At 42.2% G+C, this 20,191-nt stretch overlaps 1 protein-coding gene across 5 annotated transcripts in view; it reads left to right on the top strand.

Annotated features, from left to right (window-relative positions):
- DENND1A (DENN domain containing 1A) overlaps positions 1–20,191 on the top strand; it is a 539,466-nt gene that overhangs the window by 9,459 nt on the left and 509,816 nt on the right. For all 5 annotated transcript variants that reach the window (XM_069985728.1, XM_069985725.1, XM_069985726.1 and 2 more), the window contains exon 2: positions 14,253–14,323. In XM_069985728.1, coding sequence (XP_069841829.1) covers positions 14,309–14,323 — 15 coding nt within the window. In that variant the 5' untranslated portion in view covers positions 14,253–14,308. The remainder of the gene's footprint in view (positions 1–14,252; positions 14,324–20,191) is intronic.

Genomic DNA, 20,191 nt, shown 5'->3' with positions numbered 1-20,191 from the left:
GACGGAGATATCCCCATCGGAAGCCCGGAGCGCACACTGCAGAGTTTAGTCCGACGCCCATAGAGAATGACAGCTCTATTCATTCTCTATGGGCATCGGACTCATCTATGCAGCGCGCGTGTCGGGCTTCCGGCAAGGATATCTCCGTTCCGGGACTGACTCCAGGAGCGGGCTTTAGTGAGATGGGCTAAGTATCCGGGGCTCTAGTGGGAGGTCGGGCAGCCTTCACCCCGGCTGCATGTTTAACCACTAGACGACCCAGGACGTAGAGTTACGTCATGGAAGTCTGTCACCAGACGACCCTGGACGTAACTGTACGTCCTGGGTGGTTCTCCCGCTATGAAGCGCGCTCCGGGGCTGCAATCAGCCGGCACCTCACCGTTAATGACACGCTGCAGCGATCGCACTGCCGTGTGTCATTAACCCCTTAAACGATGCGTCTGCGGCGTTTAAGTGTAAGTGACAGGGGGAGTCCCCTGTCACTTACCGATCGGGACCCCCGCAGTGTGACTGCGGGGATCCCATCGTTAAAACGGACCGCCGGAGGTCTCTCACCTGCCTCCGTTTGGTCCGATCGGCGATCTGCTGCACTGAGCCTGCACAGGCAGGCTCAATGAGCAGATCGCCGATAACACTGATCAATGCTATGCCTATGGCATAGCAGTGATCAGTGTCTGCAATCAAACAAATGTATGTAAAAGTCCCCCAAAGGGACTTCAAATGTGTAAAAAAAAAAAAAGTTAAAAACACTATTACACTACCCCAAAACCCCTCCCCCAATAAAAGCTTAAATCACCCCCCATCCCATTATATAAATAAAACATATAAAAATAAACATATAATATACAGTAGTGTGCGTAATTGTCCGATCTATTAAAATATTACAAGCGTCATTGTGAGCGGTGAACGGCATACACGAAAAGAGGGAAAAAAGTGTGCGGATTACAGATTTTATGTTACATTATATATATAAAAAAACTAATAAGTGATCAAAACGTCCGATCTTCACAAATATGGTATTAATAAAACTAGAGATCATGGCGGAAAAAATGACACCCCATACAGCCCCGTAGGTGAAAAAATAAAACCGTTATAAGCGTCACAATAGGCCCATTTTATTTATAATTAATTGCCAAAAAAAAGGATTTCATAAAAAAAAAAAAAAAATTAGCGAATCTGTGTAACTTGCATATGGTTGCATATGCATATTTGGTATTCCGTCATACATGTTATGGTAAAATGAAAGACGCCATTACAAAGTACAACTATTCCTGTAACAAATAAGCCATTACATAGAAAACATAGAAAACTGAAAGTGCTAGAGCTCTTAGAAGGGGAGGAGGGAAAAACGAAAGCGCAAAGATCAAAATTTGCGCGGTCCACTGGGTCATTTTGGGCCTGGTCCTCAAAGGGTTAAAAGTTGTCTTTTAGGACAATAACTGCATCACCTGCCGAACAGACCCCAGCACAGATATTTGATAAAAAGCAGCTATCTGAAGGTACAAGAGTACAGAATGAAAAAGTGAAACCACCTTAGAGGAGTTGTCCAGGGACTCAGAGCAGCTCTTACTGAAATGGCATATCATGGAACAAGGAAAAATAGTTGATAAATTGGTACAAGGAGATGGCTGTGGAGACCAGGGCAGGTAAGTATGACTTTTTTTTTTATTTTTTATTTTTTATATTTAAAGCTTGAACAATATAATGTTTAAAAGTTTATGGGTGACATTTAGGAAAGGTCCGCCCGAGGCATATGCCAGGGAGAAGGGGCACATTTGCCCCTTCTCCCTGGCATATATGCCTGCGGTATTCCGATGGGTGGGCAGGGGGGCTAACGGCAAGGCGGGGAGGATGCAAGGCCTCATCCAGCGCCTCATTCGTCATGATTTATGCTCGCAAGTTGAAGCAGGTTTAGATTTGTTGCGCTAAGCGCAGGATCAGGCGCCGGTCTCTTAGTGAATCCGGCCGGGAAGAGGGGGCAGGGCCTAATTTAAGACCGGCGCAGTGAACCCTACTCTCTACCCAGCTGTGATGGCTACATTCAATGAATGGACGCTTATCTTACTGTTTGCCGGACATTTTGTGCCCTTACTTTATATTTTACAATTTTTTTACTCGTAATTGTGCACTCGTTCCTCAGCTTGCACTTTGTTAAAAAAATGTTATGTCTTTATATACGAAAAACTTTAATAAAATAAGAGTGAAAATAATTTAAGGCCGGCGAACGAGAACGCTGGTCTTGATAAATTCCCCCCATGTGTCTGGACAACAACTTTAAGACCATGACGAAGAAATATGACATAGTAAAGTTTTTTGTGTTTTTTTTTTTTGCAGTGGGTGCAAGTTGGCTTGGAACATTTAGCAGCAGATAAGGGACCTAGCAGTGACCTTTCCTCTGTTATTGTGCATCTACATGTAGGGTAGCTTCACGCATACCGTGTCGCAGCGAATTTGATCTAAATAACTGAGCTGAGCACCAAATCTGCTGCAGTTCCTATACGTGTGAACGCACCCGTAAAATCCATTTTTTTTTTTTCTATTCAGTGCAGTGCGTTTTTCTCCAAGAAGCAGTTTAAGGAATTATTTTTATATGAGCCATATCTGCTCCAAAGACTGCATGCATTTGTGGTGCTTCCTGTCACTTCAAGTATGTGTGAATGTACCTTAAGGACTTGTTCGTGTGCAACTTTACTCAGAGTTCTCTTTCCTTTCTGTGCTTTTTTTTAAAAAATTTTTTATAATGAAAAAAAATGGGGTTGTTTCCCAGCAGGAAGAAGATGGAAAGGTTTTGCTCCTTCTCTCTGCTGAGATCCTCTTTCAGCGAATGACTTGTGTCATATATATTTTATGAAGGCTGGCCTGGTTACACACATTACTGCAGGACACGCTCCAGCACGTTATTCTAGTGATACATTCCTGTAACACTTATGCCTTTTTTATTTTTGTTAGGCCTAAACAATCTATATACACCCTATGTGTTATATTGGATTAAATGTAGCATGAGCGGAGATAACCTGCCATAAAGGATAACAGACTGTATATGTTTCTGGTGGAAGTTAGTAAGCCACCTCAGATACCTTACTACAGAACTCTGAATATAGTGTATTCCCTTCTGCAACCTGTTTGGGAGAGCACAGAAAAAGCATCTGTCACCATGGAGGACTGAAACTTTTATGCACTACGTGCATAGCTATTTAAGTCAAATCAACACTCTATGGCCAGGTTTAAACGTCTTTAATTTCTTGTGGACAGACTATGGGCATATTTATTTGAATGGCTTCATAAGTGTTACAGGGACGTGATCAGATGTGTGTTGCGATACACCATTTACCTATGAATGGGTCAGTGCGGCTGCGGGCGTCTATGTGTGAACATCCGCCATGCTGTCCATAGCTGCGGCTCCATGGACATGTGAACTAGCCGGGCTAGTAATTTCAATGAGTTAAATAGCCATGCTGACAATATCTGCATGCTACCTTTCTGCATTTCTCCATTGCAATCTCTGTTTTTACCAGAGGTCATTTTTAAGATGCACATTGTGAGTACCATAGAACTGCATAGAGAATGTGACTTCCTGTCCAGCCAGTAAATGCTGTGGGACTTGATCAGTCAGCGGGCCATTTTTTGTCTTGGAAAATAAAACTGTCAGTCAGATCTTTGAGTTTTTGACAAGGTGAAAAAGTCATATATTTCTGGGTCCATAAAAAAAAATACCTACCTACTTACTACTTACCTACCTACTACCTAGATACTTACCTACCTCCTGTCCCTACAGGTCCAGCTGCAATTCCCATTTAGCGTCTTTTGGTACTCTGCTGCTCCTGTCTGCTCCTGACATGAGAGCTCAGAGCAGGACCCGCCTGCTCAGCCATTCACTGGCCGTAGTAGTGTCCTGTCTCTCCTGTGATTGGCTACGTGGGCATGCAGAGGACTGGAAGGAGTCAAACCGGAGATGAGGCAGAATCGTTAAGTATATATTTTTTTATAATTTTTTTTAACCCCTATTTAGATATGTTCCTGCTGCACATACCAAGTGCAGCAGGAATGTATATGCACGTTCCTGACACTGAAGGGGCTTGATGTGTGCGGGACCGCTGCAGTGAGAGCTGTCCTGCACACATCAGTGTGTCCGGGGCCAGAGGCAATGAGAGGCAGCTGCATCTAATTAACCCCTTAAATGCTGCAATCTATAGCGATCGCTGCGTTTAAGGTACTCAGTGACAAGAGAAGCATCTGTCACTGAGTTATCGGGACCCCCGCAGCATGTCCTGCATGTACTGATCGACGGGGGTAAGCCTCTCAGACAGGCTCTATGCTTAGATCGCCGATAACACTGTTCTATGCATTGTGGAATTGTCCGATCTATTGAACAAAAAAACACCAGAATTGCAAAATTTTAAATTATGTATCAGAAAAAAATTAATAAAAAGCGATCAAAATTTTTCTATTACACCAATATGATATTAATAAAAAGTAGAGATCATGGCGCAAAAAAATGACACCCCAACCAGCCCTGTAGGTGGAAAAATAAAAGCGCTATGGCTCTTAGAAGGCTGGGAGGAACATTGTATTAATTTGACCCGCACTTTTGTGCATCAATGGGCTCTGTCTTGAATGGGTTAAACACCACAAAAGATCACGATGTAAGATTTATCGTGCGTCGTTCGATCGTTCGCTGCGTTTACACGTACAATTATCGTTCCAATTCGACCGTTATTGCGCAAATTCGCACGATAATCGTTACGTGTAAACGCAGCATTACAACAATATATGACCGCTGCTTTCCAATACAGGATATCAGCAATCATACAGATGAATGAATGTGATTAATCTTTTACAAGAGACTATTTTATGAATCTATCATTTCATTTTACAAAAGACTAATATATGAACTCATTGGTCCATATTTTATACTACCTCGATATCCACAATTTCCTAACTATTTTTATATTTTATTTTTTATCCTATTTTTTGATGTTTTAAACTAGAGATCTCTAAGTTGTCTATGTTTTAGATATATACTGCAATATCTGGTTGACATTGTTTTCTGTTACAAATAAAACCAAAGTTTATTGACTTGTACACTTGATAATCCCACTATATATTCATACCACCAATTTACATTTCTAACTAGAGGACCTACACCTTCTTTCTTCTTTTTGTAAACACCACATTACCCTTTTACTAATGGACTTCATGAAGAGTTGCTTGAGTTGTTTTATTTTTATTTTTTTATTATTTCTTATGAATTTGCATATTCTAAATGAGGAAACGGGGGTAAGCCAGACTCCTCTAGCAATGGCTTACTTTCAAGAACAAAAGCATCAGGCATCTTCTCTACCCTGACATTTGTCGCCAGGGGAGAGTCAGGGGTCCCCTGTAATCTAATGTATATGACCAGGGTAACATTTGCTTTATCCTTTTTGTTTTCAATGTTCACAGGATTTTACATTGAATTACATTTACAAGCCGGAACTTATGAGGCATAATACAGTGATATTATACATCTAAAAAATGAAAACTGAGCCATTTGAGCCTAAATGTTCTGGCCAGAACGGATGTAACAATTGCATCAGCAGTGAAAGGGTCAATGGTTAGGAATTATAAGGTTGACAGAGAATGGACATCATTCCACCATACTCTATTACAAATTGAATTCATTCTGACAATGTTTATAATGGAAAAAAAAAACTCTTTTGGAGACCCTAAAGACATACTTCACAAGGGAGACCGGCCAAAGTTTGCTAGCATTTAGGCATCTCCCCAGGATTCTGTAGCCTCAGGTCTCAGAGTAGAAATGTTCATGGGAAGCTGCGGCTCCGGATCCGAGGGAGTGTCCTGACATTGCACCAGATTGTTTTCTTGTACGTTGGCCGGTTGTTTTAATAGTCAGTTGTGGTAAATAAATTCATGGGTGTGGACAAATTGCTCATCCGATTAGAGTTTTAAAAGAAAAGAAGTAATAGAATTGATTTGTTAAAGTTTTTGTCCAAATTCTGAGAATACTAAGTTAATGTAGGAGATTCCCCTGTTCGGGAACCCTATCTGTTTAGCCTCTTTCCAGAGAGCCTGACCTCTCCATACATTTTATGGAAAGCTTATTGATATCAATGTTTTAATTCTATAAAATTGAAACTTGTTACCAGCATAGATAATCCCTGACGGCTGTGGGTATCATCAGCAGGACACCCAGTGATCATCCCACCCGCCTGCCCCCCATACACAGGGACATTCGTCACAGCCGAACTTGGAAGGGAGGGTTAAGCTGCAGCCGGAAAGCTCAGGCTGTGACTTATCTCTTAAAGAACAAAGGAGTTGGGCAGGGATTTTCCATCACACCTTACCCCTATGTCCATAGACATCATCTCTTAGTGGACTGTTGGGAAAGCCCCATACGATTGCTCCCTGCTTCTTCTGGTTGGTGGGGGTCTCGGCGCCCCCACCTATTAAAACCTTTGTCGAACGTTTTCTTTGATGATATTTACTCCTAATGTTTGTTTTTATTTGCTTGTCCTATGTTGTATGATGTGAGACTAAGGGTCCATTTACACAGAAAAATTATCTGCCAAAGATTTCAAGCCAAAGCCAGGAATGGATTTGAAAAGAGGAGAAATCTCAGTCTTTCCTTTATGACCTGTTCCCTGTTTATAGTCTGTTTCTGACTTTGGCTTCAAATCTTTGGCAGATAATCTTTCTATGTAAATGGACCCTATGGAAGGAACATTACTGGGATTCCAGGGTTTTACTAAAGATAATACAGTGGTATCTCTGTTCTCAAACCTAAGGAAATAATGTAATGTGTTTAATTGGTTCCAGCCTCCACCAATAATTACCTACTATATCAATTTATTACATTGGAAAATGCCCAGCTTAATCTCTACAGTACAGAACAGAGCTATACTGTACAGGACATTACAGAACAGCCAGGGGCGTAGCTAATGTCTCCTGGGCCCTGGTGCAAGAGGTCAACTTGGGCCCCCCCTTTTCACGACCAAGTGATGCTACTGGTAGGTGTATGTGTGTGTATGTAAATATATATATACACACTCCAAGACAGATATTACCAATAACACCAGCATATAGGAAGTGAAAATATTATCACCATATATATTACCGCCATACTGTTACTGTATACTGAGACCAATATTGCCAATAATACAAGTATACAAGGGGCAAATATTAACGCCACACCACAACCATCACCACCATATTGTTACTGACCAAAACCAGTATACTGAGACCAATAAAACACAGTACCGGATAACAAGTAACAAATATTACCACCACATACTGACTAACACCACTGCTGCTACTGAATAAGATCCACTGTACACAGATCACTATCACCTCATCCACTCATATAGAGGTGGAAGCAGCTCCACACAGGTTGTATACACCATATACATTACAGTGCAGTTATATCAGGTGACTCACAGGGGACGTCTTCTCTGATCAGAGTTCTTTCCTTTTCATCTTCTTCTCCATCTGCCCTGGGCCGTTATGAGAATTTCTCCGAGCCAATCCACAGAATCTGCCAGACAGACATATTAGTCTCCTCACACTGACACCACCCTCTTCTCTATACACACTGCACATCTGTACTGTCCCCTTTACACCCTCATTTAGTAGGTATAGTATATATAGATGGCCCCCACTGCATGTTGCACCCCCCTTCCCTTATAGATGGCCCCCTCTCCCCATAGATGACCCCCTACCCTTATAGATGACCCCCTCTACCCCATTATAGATGCCCCCCCTCCCATTATAGATGCCCCCCTCCCCTTATAGATGACCCCTTCTACCCCCATTATAGATGACCCTCCCCTTATAGATGGCCCCCACTCCCCCCCCCTTGAAGATGGCCCCCTCTTCTCCCCCCCTTATAGATACCCCCTCCCCTTATAGATGGCCCCCTCTCCCCCCTTGAAGATGGCCCCTCTTCTCCCCCCCTTATAGATGCCCCCCTCTCCCCCCCCTTATAGATGCCCCCCTCTCCCCCCCTTATAGATGCCCCCCTCTCCCCCCATTATAGATGCCCCCCTCTCCCCCCATTATAGATGGCCCCCTCTCCCCCCCCCTTGAAGATGGCCCCTCTTCCCCCCCCTTGAAGATGGCCCCTCTTCTCCCCCCTTATAGATGCCCCCCTCTCCCCCCATTATAGATGCCCCCCTGTTCTCTTTCCCCCATTATAGATGCCCCCCTGTTCTCTTTCCCCCATTATAGATGCCCCCCTTCTCTTCCCCCCATTATAGATGCCCCCCTCTCCCCCATTATAGATGCCCCCCCTCTCCCCCCATTATAGATGCCTGTGCCGGAAGTCAGGGCCCCAGGCAGCTCACTGATGCGCCGCGCTGCCGGGGATAGGATGGGACACCCCCGGCAGCCGCGCATCAGCCGGGGGCCCTGACGAGCACGCTCTTGTGACCGCAAGCAAATCAATGCTTGCGGTCACAAGAGTAATTTAAGGGGGGAGCAGTGCAGTGGCAACGGGGGGCCCTCGCGGGCCCCCCCTCGTAGCGGGCCGGGTCGCAGCGGCGACCGCTGCGACCCTGGTAGCTACACCACTGAGAACAGCACTATATACTGTATAGTACATTATAGGACCGCACTATATACTGTACAATACATTATACACAAGAAACATTCAACAAAACCAGCAGTTATAGTGCAGTAGTCACTAACTCCTTACTCATCCTTTACTGTATAGAGTCCCCCCCCCCCATCCCAGCACTGGGACAAAGCATAGGAGATAGTGGTGCACTGACTGTACTACTACTGTACTGTATATGTACTCCAGCAATCTTATACAGTACTGTACAGGATGGGAGATGGTGGTGCACTGACTGTACTACTACTGTACTGTATATTATATAATCGCAAAAGAACAAGGCTCGTTTACCATTAAAATATTCGCTTTTATTAAAAAATAACAAACCAAACAACATATTTAAACAAAGAAACAGACCAGAATAAAATGGCTGTGTGCACAGCAGCATAAGAGTAATATTGCGGCTGTCATATAATTACTATGGGTAATGTACTATAATAAATCATCAAACATCAACTTTCTAGTTCCCCATATATAACTGCAATCCCACCTAGGGTATCTGCACTCCAGCAGTCTTATACAGTACAGGATGGGAGATGGCGATGCACTGACTGTACTACTACTGTATGGTATATGCACTCCAGCAGTCTTATACTGTACATGATGGGAGATGGTGCACTGACTGTACTACTACTGTACTGTATATGCACACCAGCAGTCTTATACACTACTGTACATGATGGGAGATGGTGGTGCACTGACTGTACTACTACTGTGCTGTATATGCACTCCAGCAGTCTTATACAGTACAGGATGGGAGATGGCGATGCACTGACTGTACTACTACTGTACTGTATATGCACTCCAGCAGTCTTATACAGTACTGTACAGGATGGGAGATGGTGGTGCACTGACTGTAATACTACTGTACTGTATATGCACTCCAGCAGTCTTATGCTGTACAGGATGGGATATGGTGGTGCACTGACTGTACTACTACTGTACGGTATATGCACTCCAGCAGTCTTATACTGTACATGATGGGAGATGGTGCACTGACTGTACTACTACTGTACTGTATATGCACACCAGCAGTCTTATACACTACTGTACATGATGGGAGATGGTGGTGCACTGACTGTACTACTACTGTGCTGTATATGCACTCCAGCAGTCTTATACAGTACAGGATGGGAGATGGCGATGCACTGACTGTACTACTACTGTACTGTATATGCACTCCAGCAGTCTTATACAGTACTGTACAGGATGGGAGATGGTGGTGCACTGACTGTAATACTACTGTACTGTATATGCACTCCAGCAGTCTTATGCTGTACAGGATGGGATATGGTGGTGCACTGACTGTACTACTACTGTACGGTATATGCACTCCAGCAGTCTTATACTGTACATGATGGGAGATGGTGCACTGACTGTACTACTACTGTACTGTATATGCACACCAGCAGTCTTATACACTACTGTACATGATGGGAGATGGTGGTGCACTGACTGTACTACTACTGTACTGTATATGCACTCCAGCAGTCTTATACAGTACAGAATGGGAGATGGTGGTGCACTGACTGTACTACTGCTGTACTGTATATGCACTCCAGCAGTCTTATACAGTACTGTACAGAATGGGAGATGGTGGTGCACTGACTGTACTACTACTGTACTGTATATGCACTCCAGCAGTCTTATACAGTACAGGATGGGATATGGTGGTGCACTGACTGTACTACTACTGTACTGTATATGCACTCCAGCAGTCTTATACAGTACAGGATGGGAGATGGTGGTGCACTGACTGTACTACTACTGTACTGTATATGCACTCCAGCAGTCTTATACTGTTCTGTGTGTGAAGCCTCACCAGTGCTAAACTCACCAGGTACAACCCACCATCTCCAAGCTTGCAAAAAGGTTCAGATACCAAGTACTTCAAGACTGGAGCCCGAAAAGTGTTTGAGAACCAAAGCAAACTTTCCTTGAAAATACTGTTTAAATTCTTAGCAGTTTGAGAACCGAGGTACCACTGTATCCTAATGTATGTTTTTCTTAGTTTGACACGCACTGAATCTGTGTTCATTATGACCTATGGATGACCTATGCATTTTCCATTAAGTGAAAATGCATGAAAATTTCCTGGTCTCTTTAAATGCATTTAAAGGATTTTTTTCTTTTAAGTAACATTTTTCCACATTTAAAACCTTTTATATACAGTTGATTCAGTTTAGCATATATTTAGCTTTATTTGTCTTATTGTATTGTTCTGTTTGTCTCCTATTACTCCTCAGGAAGATCCACTTGGACTCTGCTACAGTCCTATGAACATGTTAATGATGCTGAAAAATTGAACAGTAAACCTTAAAGTGGATCTGTCATCTTACTAGGCTGATATTATGATAGGCAGCATAGTATGAGGACAAGTTTGCTGCGTTACTAGCCCAAGAGGCACAAAAAAAAATAGGGTGCAGTTTAGATAATAGAGCCCAGCAGTATACAGCCGACTCTTAGCTATTCACAAAGGAAGCGCTTTCCCTGTCATCTCCTACCTCTCTTACCATTGATCTATAGGATGTTGTGCCTGTAAGCTAATAAAGGCAGCTGTCAGTCACTGGTGAGAAGGCTGGTGGTAACATAGCTGTGAGGGAAGCTTTTATAGCATATGCCAGTAGAACGGACTAAACTGCTGTCTGTTTCCAAGAACTTCTATCTGGTACAAAATTATTCTAAATTTTTGCTGGTTTACTTAAGCCGTAAAAACTATTGACATTTCAAAATTTTTTTGTTTGTCATGGTCCTATTACTGAGACCCCCATTGGTCAGGAGAATAAGTGTGAGATGTGCTGCACTTCCTCGCTGTTAGTCATCTCCATCCAGCAGATCAGTAGACTTATATTGAGCTGTCTGGATGGAGATTGCTGGGAGCTACTTCGCATTTCTCCCGACTAGTTTTTCTTATCCGTGTGGGTTTCAGTCGTGAGACCCCCACCAATCACTATATTTAGCATATTTCTTCATAAGTCAAAAGTTTTTTTTTTTATGCTAGTCGCCCTTTGATACTAGTGAGAGAGAGTCCTTCCTGGTCACTTTTTTTAATATGCATGCGGTGCCTTGGTTAGGGTATTAAATGATCATTTAATCTGCAGCAGCCAAGTCAATGTGGTATGGCCTAGATTGTCTGTGCTCTTGGAGAGGTGTGGAAGGCCTAGGGCACAAACACTCTTGGCCACGCCACTTTGACTCAGCTGCTGTGGACTAAAAGTTCGCACCAGGCACATTTTAGAAGACTCAATGGGAAGGACTTGGGCTGCATTCACACGTTCCGTGTTTCGCACGGAACACGGACGTGAAATGCCTGTAACAGACTGCCGCCCGCCCGAACAGCATCTGTGATGAGATGCTGGGAGTGGGGGAACTGTACAGATATGCACCACACTGTAATGATAGAGCCGTGCAGCTGCAGCGGAACTTGGAATGTGTGAATGCAGCCTTGCTCTCATCAAACGGACTGTACCAGCGGTTTGGGGGAGGGGGGGAGTTGATTGCTGAATACATTATCTCTTTAAAGTGAATCTGTCAGCTGCAATTCACAATCCTGTGCAAATTGTCCTAAGCCAATAAAATGCTTCAAGCTGGAATACCACCTCACTACCCCCCTCGCTTTGAACTTGGCTTCCAGCCGAAGCTTACTTTGAATCAAGCTGGGACAGAGATTGTGAGGAAGGGCAAAGAGGCATTTAAGCTTGCAGCATTTTAGGGCCTTGAGAAGGCTTCTTTGACAATTTGCATAGAAGAATATAATAATATACAAGGTACCATATGTGTCCTTGACCTAACAGCGATATAACAATGTCAGCAGTTTGGAGCCTAAATTGCAGCTGAAAAATTCTTTTTAAAGCGACTCTGTACCCACAATCTGTCCCCCCCACCAAACAGCTTGGACCTTCGGATAGCTGCCCGGGGGTCCATTCAGCAGGTGATGCAGTTATTGTCCTAAAAAAAACAACTTATAAACTTAGCCCTGTGTCAAATTGGTGTGGCCTACAGTGTGTGTCCGCCCTAGGATTGCAATGCCTCCCAGCCCTCCTGATCATTAGGAAAGCCTCCGGGCAGGATTTTTCCTATTCATCACCTGTGTAAACACTGCACAGGTGCCTTAATGATCCAGCTTATGTGCAGTGTTCACACAGGTAATGAATAGGAGAATTTGTTCTTGGGGCAGAGGGTGGGGAGGAGGGACGGAGAGGCGGTGAAAGGTTTGCACATAGACACTCTAGGCCATGGGTCTCCAAACTGCGGCCCTCTAGCTGTTGCAATACTACATTTCCCATCATGCATGGACAGCAAAATTCAAAGCTTTAGCTGCCCAGGCATGAGGGGAATTGTGGTTTTGCAACAGCTGGAGGGCCGCAGTTTGGAGACCCATGCTCTAGGCCATGCCAATTTGACACAGCGCTGCAAGTTTAAAAGTTGTTTTTTAGGACAATAACTGCATCACCTTCCGAATGGACCCCTGGACAAATCTTGGATTAAAAGCAGCTATCCGAAGGTGCAAGTGGTTTGAGTGGGTCAGATTGTGGGTACAGAGTCGCTCTAACGTTTAGCTTTGTTTAAGTTGAGTTCGCACAAAAAAGTTATTCTTAAAGCTTGCCTAAATTTCAAGTGTTTTTACTTGTTTGGATTGTTAACATTCAGTTCAGTTTTATTAATTCGTATTTTTGGGCTATCGGGTAGTCTAGTTTATGGTCCGTATCCAATGATTTCCCGCAAAATCATTCTTGGTATTCTAATTCCTTAAAAGATCCTGAACATCTGGGACCTCTGCTTTGCTATTGGGACAGTTGGAAACCTTTAATTTTAAAAACATTAGTTAGTAAAACTTTTTTTTTATATATATATAAATGAAGCTGATACAGTCGGCTCTTGTTCTCAGAGTGTGCTAAACCTAGGCATACATGTCATTCACTTAAAGGGAACTTGTCACCATGAAAATGCTACCTAAGCTGTCGGCATCATGTTATAGATCAGAAGGAGATGAGGGGATTGATATATATCTTTATGGGGAAATTTTAGTATGACTTTAAATTAACTGATTAAAATCTCAGATTTTTCCATGCTAAAGTCCAGTCCATTAAAGCACTGTTCACTGGACTCAACAAGCTACACCAAGTCATACCAATTATTTTCCCACAAAGATATATAACAATGTGCTCAGTTCTTACTGCTCTATAATGTTGATAGATTAGATATCATTGTGTTGGTGACAGGTTCCCTTTATATAAGTAGCTCAGCATAGGTCCACCAGAACAGCTTTTCACCCTAGTATTAGGAGGGGCTTCCAAGCGGGAACCCCATGAAATCCAAATACTCTAATGTGGGTCTATAGTCCATTGGGAGGACACAGTCTGTTGTATTGGGCACCTGTGTTCTGCCAACTCTTCATAGTTATTATCTCTTGCCATCTGCCATTACTTTGGGATTCCAAGTACATGCTTGAATGGTTGGAAAAAAAAAAAAGACAAAGTTTAACCTATAACCCTACTGTGTTGGTCCAGAGGGTTCATGAGGAATGCAGAGTCCTGAAATTTGGCCAAAAGAGTGAACCATGGACACCATTGTTTTTTTTCCCCTGCTTTATTTTGGTTGTTTTTACATTCGTCACAATATAATCCCTTTAATTACCTTTCAGGCAAAACCCGGAGAACACATTCGAAGTTTATGTGGAAGTGAGTCGTCCTGAGGAAAATGCATCTAAGCAAGGTATTTACCTGCCCCCTCCCCTTATGTTTTTTTTTATAGTTCTTGGTTGCTGACATTATGAATATTTGGTTATAATGTTGTTGTAAGTGAAATTGGTTTAAAATCACCCGAGTGTGGAAAGACGATGGAAGTTTGCGCACCCTGCGGAGAACGTTTCATGGAGCTTGAAGTTATTATTAATGCACAAGTCCCAGAAGAGTATCAGTCATGTAACCCTTATGCAGCCACATCCTTTCATAGCTTGCACAGCCACTTTGTGAAATCGCGGAGGTAAAACGTAAGTCATTGCACACTGGCTCCATCCAAGACGGGCTGCGGTTTTCTGTAGGCAGGTAAGGTCTGAGCATCCCTGTGTTTTAGATCTTGAAGTGTGGAGACTCTTGAGAGACACAATTAATGATGTTATGCAGACTGGATGCGGCCCTCTGGGTTTAATGGAGTACCGTGGGGAGAATTGGCCAGGAGAAGCCTCCCTGCTCTGCTAAGCAGCTGTAATAGACTAGGTGCCCTTAGGTAGTGTATCTTCACCTCGCTTCCACACTTCTGAACAATGCTTGTGCCGTTATCCTTCTGAAAGATCTTGTGGCTGTTGCATGTTCAGGTTTTAAACAATGCCGCTACTTTTTAATTTTTCACGCTCATCCCTCTAAAATATACAGTGTTTGCTGAACGGCTCAAACGCGCTGTTATAGATCTGCCATTCTTAGAAAGCTATATATTTTTTTTTTCTTCTCATTTGGTCGATAACCCTTACTAAGCTTAGATCACTTATTCATCTCTCTGAGATGCATACATTCTTCTACCTTCTACCTTTTAGAATTGTCCTTCTTCTAATTATTTTCTTAATTTTTGTTATATTTTACAAAAAGATGATTCTGCTTAAGGTGATACATGTCCAAAGTTTTGTTTGATTGTAGCGGTCAGACCCCCGCTGAGTTCTGAGGTCTGCTCCCCCTATCTCACTGCATTAGATGGATTCTGTAGTAGGTCTGTGAAGCCCATCTCCCGCAGTGAGATGGGGAAAGCACCTTTCCCAGCTTATTCTAGTGATCTGTCAGGGTCTGAACACCTAGACACCGGCTGATTAAAACTTTTGACGTTTCAAATGAGGAGCACAACAGCTTCCAGTCCAAATGGCTATAACTTTTAGTCAGAGGATGCACGCTAGAATGCTAGCTATCCCAGGTGATGGCTGTCAAACATTAGATGGAAAAAAAAGTCCAATGGCATCCAATATCTTGCAACAACCCAACAACAAGTGTTTATTACATAAACGGGTACAGGTTTGCAGTGTTTTGGACCCCAAGAACCTTTATCAAGAAAAGAAGTAAGATGGCAATACCTCTTTACCAATGTAGATTGACATGCCAGTGTTTAGCACTGATCCTTTGTGGTTCTGGGTTCAACTGCTTTGAGTTTATATGTTCTCCTTGTGTTTTCATAGGTTTCTTACAGTTTTTTATCATGCTATATAAAGTGTGTTAGATTAGTTTAGACTTAGGGCCCTATTCCACCGGACGATTATCGTTGAGATTATCGTTAAATCGTTTGAATCTAAACGATTATCGTTCATTTGAATAGCAGTTAACGACTAATGACCAAACGAGAAATCGTTGATCGTTCAATAAGACCTGGACCTATTTTTATCGTTGCTGGTTCGCAAATCGTTCGCATTGAATAAGACATTGTTCGGTCATTCGCAGTAGTGACGAACGCAATAGCGACGACAAGACGACCGCAAGAATGATCATAAGTAACTATTATCTTTCCATGTAAATGGGTGAACGATTTGAGGTCTTTCGTAATAGCGGTCGTTTGGATCGTTTATCGTTAACGATTATGTGAACGATAATCGTCCTGTGGAATAGGGCCCTTCTTTCTGAAGTAGCCATTAGTTAAAGTATATATGGGATATTCTATTCATTGGGTAATTCAGTGGGAATGAATGAATACTGACCAAAGCTATTGGCAACTAGTTCTTTTCTTTTCTGCCCGGCTCTAGTTACCTGCTTTTGTGCCATATGTGTTATAAATGCCATCCCAGTTCTGGTGGCCTGTCTATGGTCTTATTATCTCCTGAGAGTTTTCACCTTCCCATCCCAAGGAGTGGTGGTTAAATTGGCATTTAGTATCATAGGCAGGGAGAGATGAGTACTTGATGGTATCGCAGCAGACCCCCACCTCATAATGATACTTTCTATTGATTAAATACGAAGGAGGAGACAATTGGAAATTGATGGAGTTACTGCATTAAGGCCCAAGTCAACCTGGCCACGAAGGAGTTATTACAACCCTTCCATTCATGCCGGGTTGAGGATTAGTAAGGGAAATGCAGCTTATGTGTCAAGACAAAGCTTGTGAAAGGTTCTTTCACAAACTCTACCACACGTTTTCTCCCTTCCCTCCAAAACATCCTGCTTTGTTAAAATAAGAGATGAATCTCTTCCACTGAAATCTATTAACTCCAGAGCAGTTCATCATTGTTTGAGGGCAAAGGACCCCATTAGCATCTGAAAGCCTGGCGCTTCCCATAATTTTGTTCCTACAGGAGTCTGGGAGCGGTTGAAGTACTTCCGTCTTTACTCTCGTAGTCCATGGATTTCTGAAGCCTGTGAAGATCACAGTCATCGGCCACAGCTTAATTCTCTTTTTATATGGCGTTTTCACAATTATTACATTTGACAAGGAGATTTATCACATGAGATATTGTCGTGTTAATGGTTGATGTTCTTCAATTACAGATATCAAACCAGTGTTTTTACTTTATGCTTACAATGGACCTTACAGTCTTTGCCTATGTTTCCACCATTCTCAATGATCAATATGCATAGGGGAGCTATGAATTATTTTATTAGCTGGCGTTCTTGTACGCATAGTAATGAACCCAAGTCAATCCCTGTATGGATCTTGGCTCTTTGTTGCTTACTGATTCATTTTGTTTGTTCTGTTTTATGAGGAGCACTTAAAGGGGTTGTCCGGCGCTAAAAAATTTATTAACAGAATAACACACATTACAAAGTTATACAACTTTGTAATGTATGTTATGTCTGTGAATGGCCCCCTTCCCCGTGTCCCACCACCCCCACCCTTGTACCCGGAAGTGTGGTGCGCTATACTCACCTGTCACGTGCCGACCACGGTCTCCGATCCTCAGCAGTGACGTCTTCTTCGGGCGGCCGGCGGATCTTCCCGAGTGCCGGCCGCCCTCTGCAGCGTCATCCGAAGCTCAGCCGCGATTGTCTGAGCATAACTGTGCTCAGCCAATCGCAGCTGATGACGTGGCCTTTTTTCAACAGTGTTGCTCTTCACAGACTGATAGGTAAAAAATCCAAATGTTATTTTCTGATCCAAGTTTATTGTTATTTTTTTTTGTGCTTAAAGTTTTTGACTTTTATTTATAAGGTTTTATTTATTTAACTTTTTTTTTTTAAAAAAAACATAAGTAGCCTATTCAGAAAGAGTCATTTTCAGGTTAAATAAAGCAAAACCTCTTACTGACAGCATTATCTTATTTCTTTGGTAGATGCTTCAGTAAATGCTCTGCCCTGGGTGAATCACTGGGAGTTACCAGCTTTCCTTTTGATAAAGTTAATGAAGGGACATTGTGTAAGTTCAGAATAAACTTTTAGTATACAAATGGTACAGAATATTGAATATGATTTGATGCTTTTTTTTTACCCTACGCACAATAACCAAATTTTCTTGGAATTTACACAAAAATTACAACTTGTAGTGGTGCTGCTCTTATCACTTATACAAAGCATCCAAAGGAAGAGCAGTCAAATAATGGTGCCAACATAAAATCTCCCTTTTTAGTTGAAAATATTGTACTATGTTTCAGACTAAGATTTAGGTCTTCAAATACAATGACTAGATTACAAAGGAAGGTATAACGCTATGTGTTTGAGGCTTCTGTAATGAAGAAATGTTGACAGACCAGACATAAAGTGGTTTGGAGAAGTACGTATTAGACAGTAGTACACATGCAGGTTCTTCCTTTCTCTGACTTCTCTGGCCAATCACAGCACATCACTTACTCCTTGTTGCAATGCCTTGACATAGTTTTTTGTCAATTACATGATTTACAAAAATGGTAGGAACCACATATAGAAGTTGTACGAAATGAAAGTGACCATTTAAGGAGGCTGTCCAGTTTACATGGTCTCTGTGTTAGACTGGTTGCCCAAGAAAAAGTCTGATCAGTTTTTCCCCAGTGTTTCATGCCTGTTAAGATCAATGGCACAGCTATAGTACATGGATGTTCCAAGTCCTCATTGTAGCTGCTCTTCGATCAAGGTCCCAGATGAGGTATACTTATCCACTTACGCAACATACCTAAAAAAACAAATAAAGTTAACAAAGTTTAGGACGAAGCATAATCTGCCAAGGAAATTTTTATAATCCTATTTGGAAAAAATGTTCTTGGATTAGAAGGGATTGTTTTGTTATCCTATACAAACAAACGTCATGAAGAATAGTTAGAGAACGTTCTGGGTGTCTTAAGACAACTCGATAAAACCTTCTTTCAATACAAATCTTTGCAAATGAATTGATGTGACCAGTTAAGATTTGCTTTAGAATTTCTCACACTAAAGGACCATTTCACAGTGTTAGTGGGAACATCTTACATACCGACCAATGGCCAGGGTGAAATGGTCCGTATTCCACCGCTCCGAAACGTGTTGGAAGTGTCATGAAGAATGAATACAGAGGCTACAATTCGTCCTTGCATCTTCATAAGGGAACCCCTCTTTCGTGTTGATTTATCTTCTCCCTTTCTTCTTTCCATGCCTGACATCCTCATCAAGTTCACAGTAGGCTTGCTTTGTTTGCTTTATGTTCAATGCTTGATAAGATTTTTTTTTTTTTGCCCCATTGTTTTTTGAAGCAAGGACAAGACTTGCCAGAGTCTGGTGACGGTTTTGTAAAGCCACAATACGGTCATTGTCTACCGTTGAATAATTGTGGCTGCTTTTTGTGCTACCAGAACTAAGGCATTGGCTGTGAACGAATTCCTTCTTAGCGTGAAAGGGGACTAATCCATGTAAATACAGAAGAAAAATAAAGCTATACAGAAAAAGGGAAAGACTGCTAAGCAGGAGGGCAGAGGTCAGCAATTTAACCTTTAACCTAACAAATAAGAAGCATGAATTGGTTTACAAAAGGGAGCTTCTGTGATCTGTCAGTATTTCTATTGAGGACATGGCAAGAAGGGACAACTGACAGGCACTGCCTTTTAACTGCATGGAAAACTTAGGAGTGGGCAGAACTTTGCCAGTGGGTAAGACCTAAAGTTAAGGATTGGTTCTACATCAGATCATAGGTAAAATGTAGTTTTATTGCAGACTATACTTTAAGTAAAATAAAGCACTGTGAGCATTGAGCTAGGTAGATAAATGATGAGTCACAGTAACATCACAGCATTGCCGCAAAGCAGCCTAATCCTTTCCCAATGGGAAACAAGGTCATGGGCGTCTTTCAACCATAACAAAAATTCTTTTGCCATTTTTGTCATAGTTGTTAGGTCACCTGCTATCTTTTTCCTTCACTTGGGTGACCAGATGTTGTGTTGCCTTACCCCTAGGGTTACTGATTATAAAATAAGTTAGTTATTTTTATGCCCATCCATTTGTGTCATTGTTCTTCATAGCTGCTAAATTGGGCTATTGGTCCTGCCCAGAAATGGGGTCATTTAAACCTTTTGCTGTAATGCATGGAATTTGAGAGGGTAATAAAAAATTGTAATGCAAAAAAGAAAAAGGCAAAGTATATTATTATTATTTTGGAGATTTTGTTTTCCTAAACCTATCCTTGCTCCCCAGCTGTGCCCAATGTCTCCCACTGTGCTGCAGTTATTTGGGACACTTA

Source organism: Dendropsophus ebraccatus, chromosome 10, assembly GCF_027789765.1.
Source record: "Dendropsophus ebraccatus isolate aDenEbr1 chromosome 10, aDenEbr1.pat, whole genome shotgun sequence".
Classification (NCBI taxonomy): Eukaryota; Metazoa; Chordata; class Amphibia; order Anura; family Hylidae; genus Dendropsophus; species Dendropsophus ebraccatus.
Note: the sequence above shows the minus strand (reverse complement) of the source record. Positions and strands in the feature narration are given on the sequence as shown.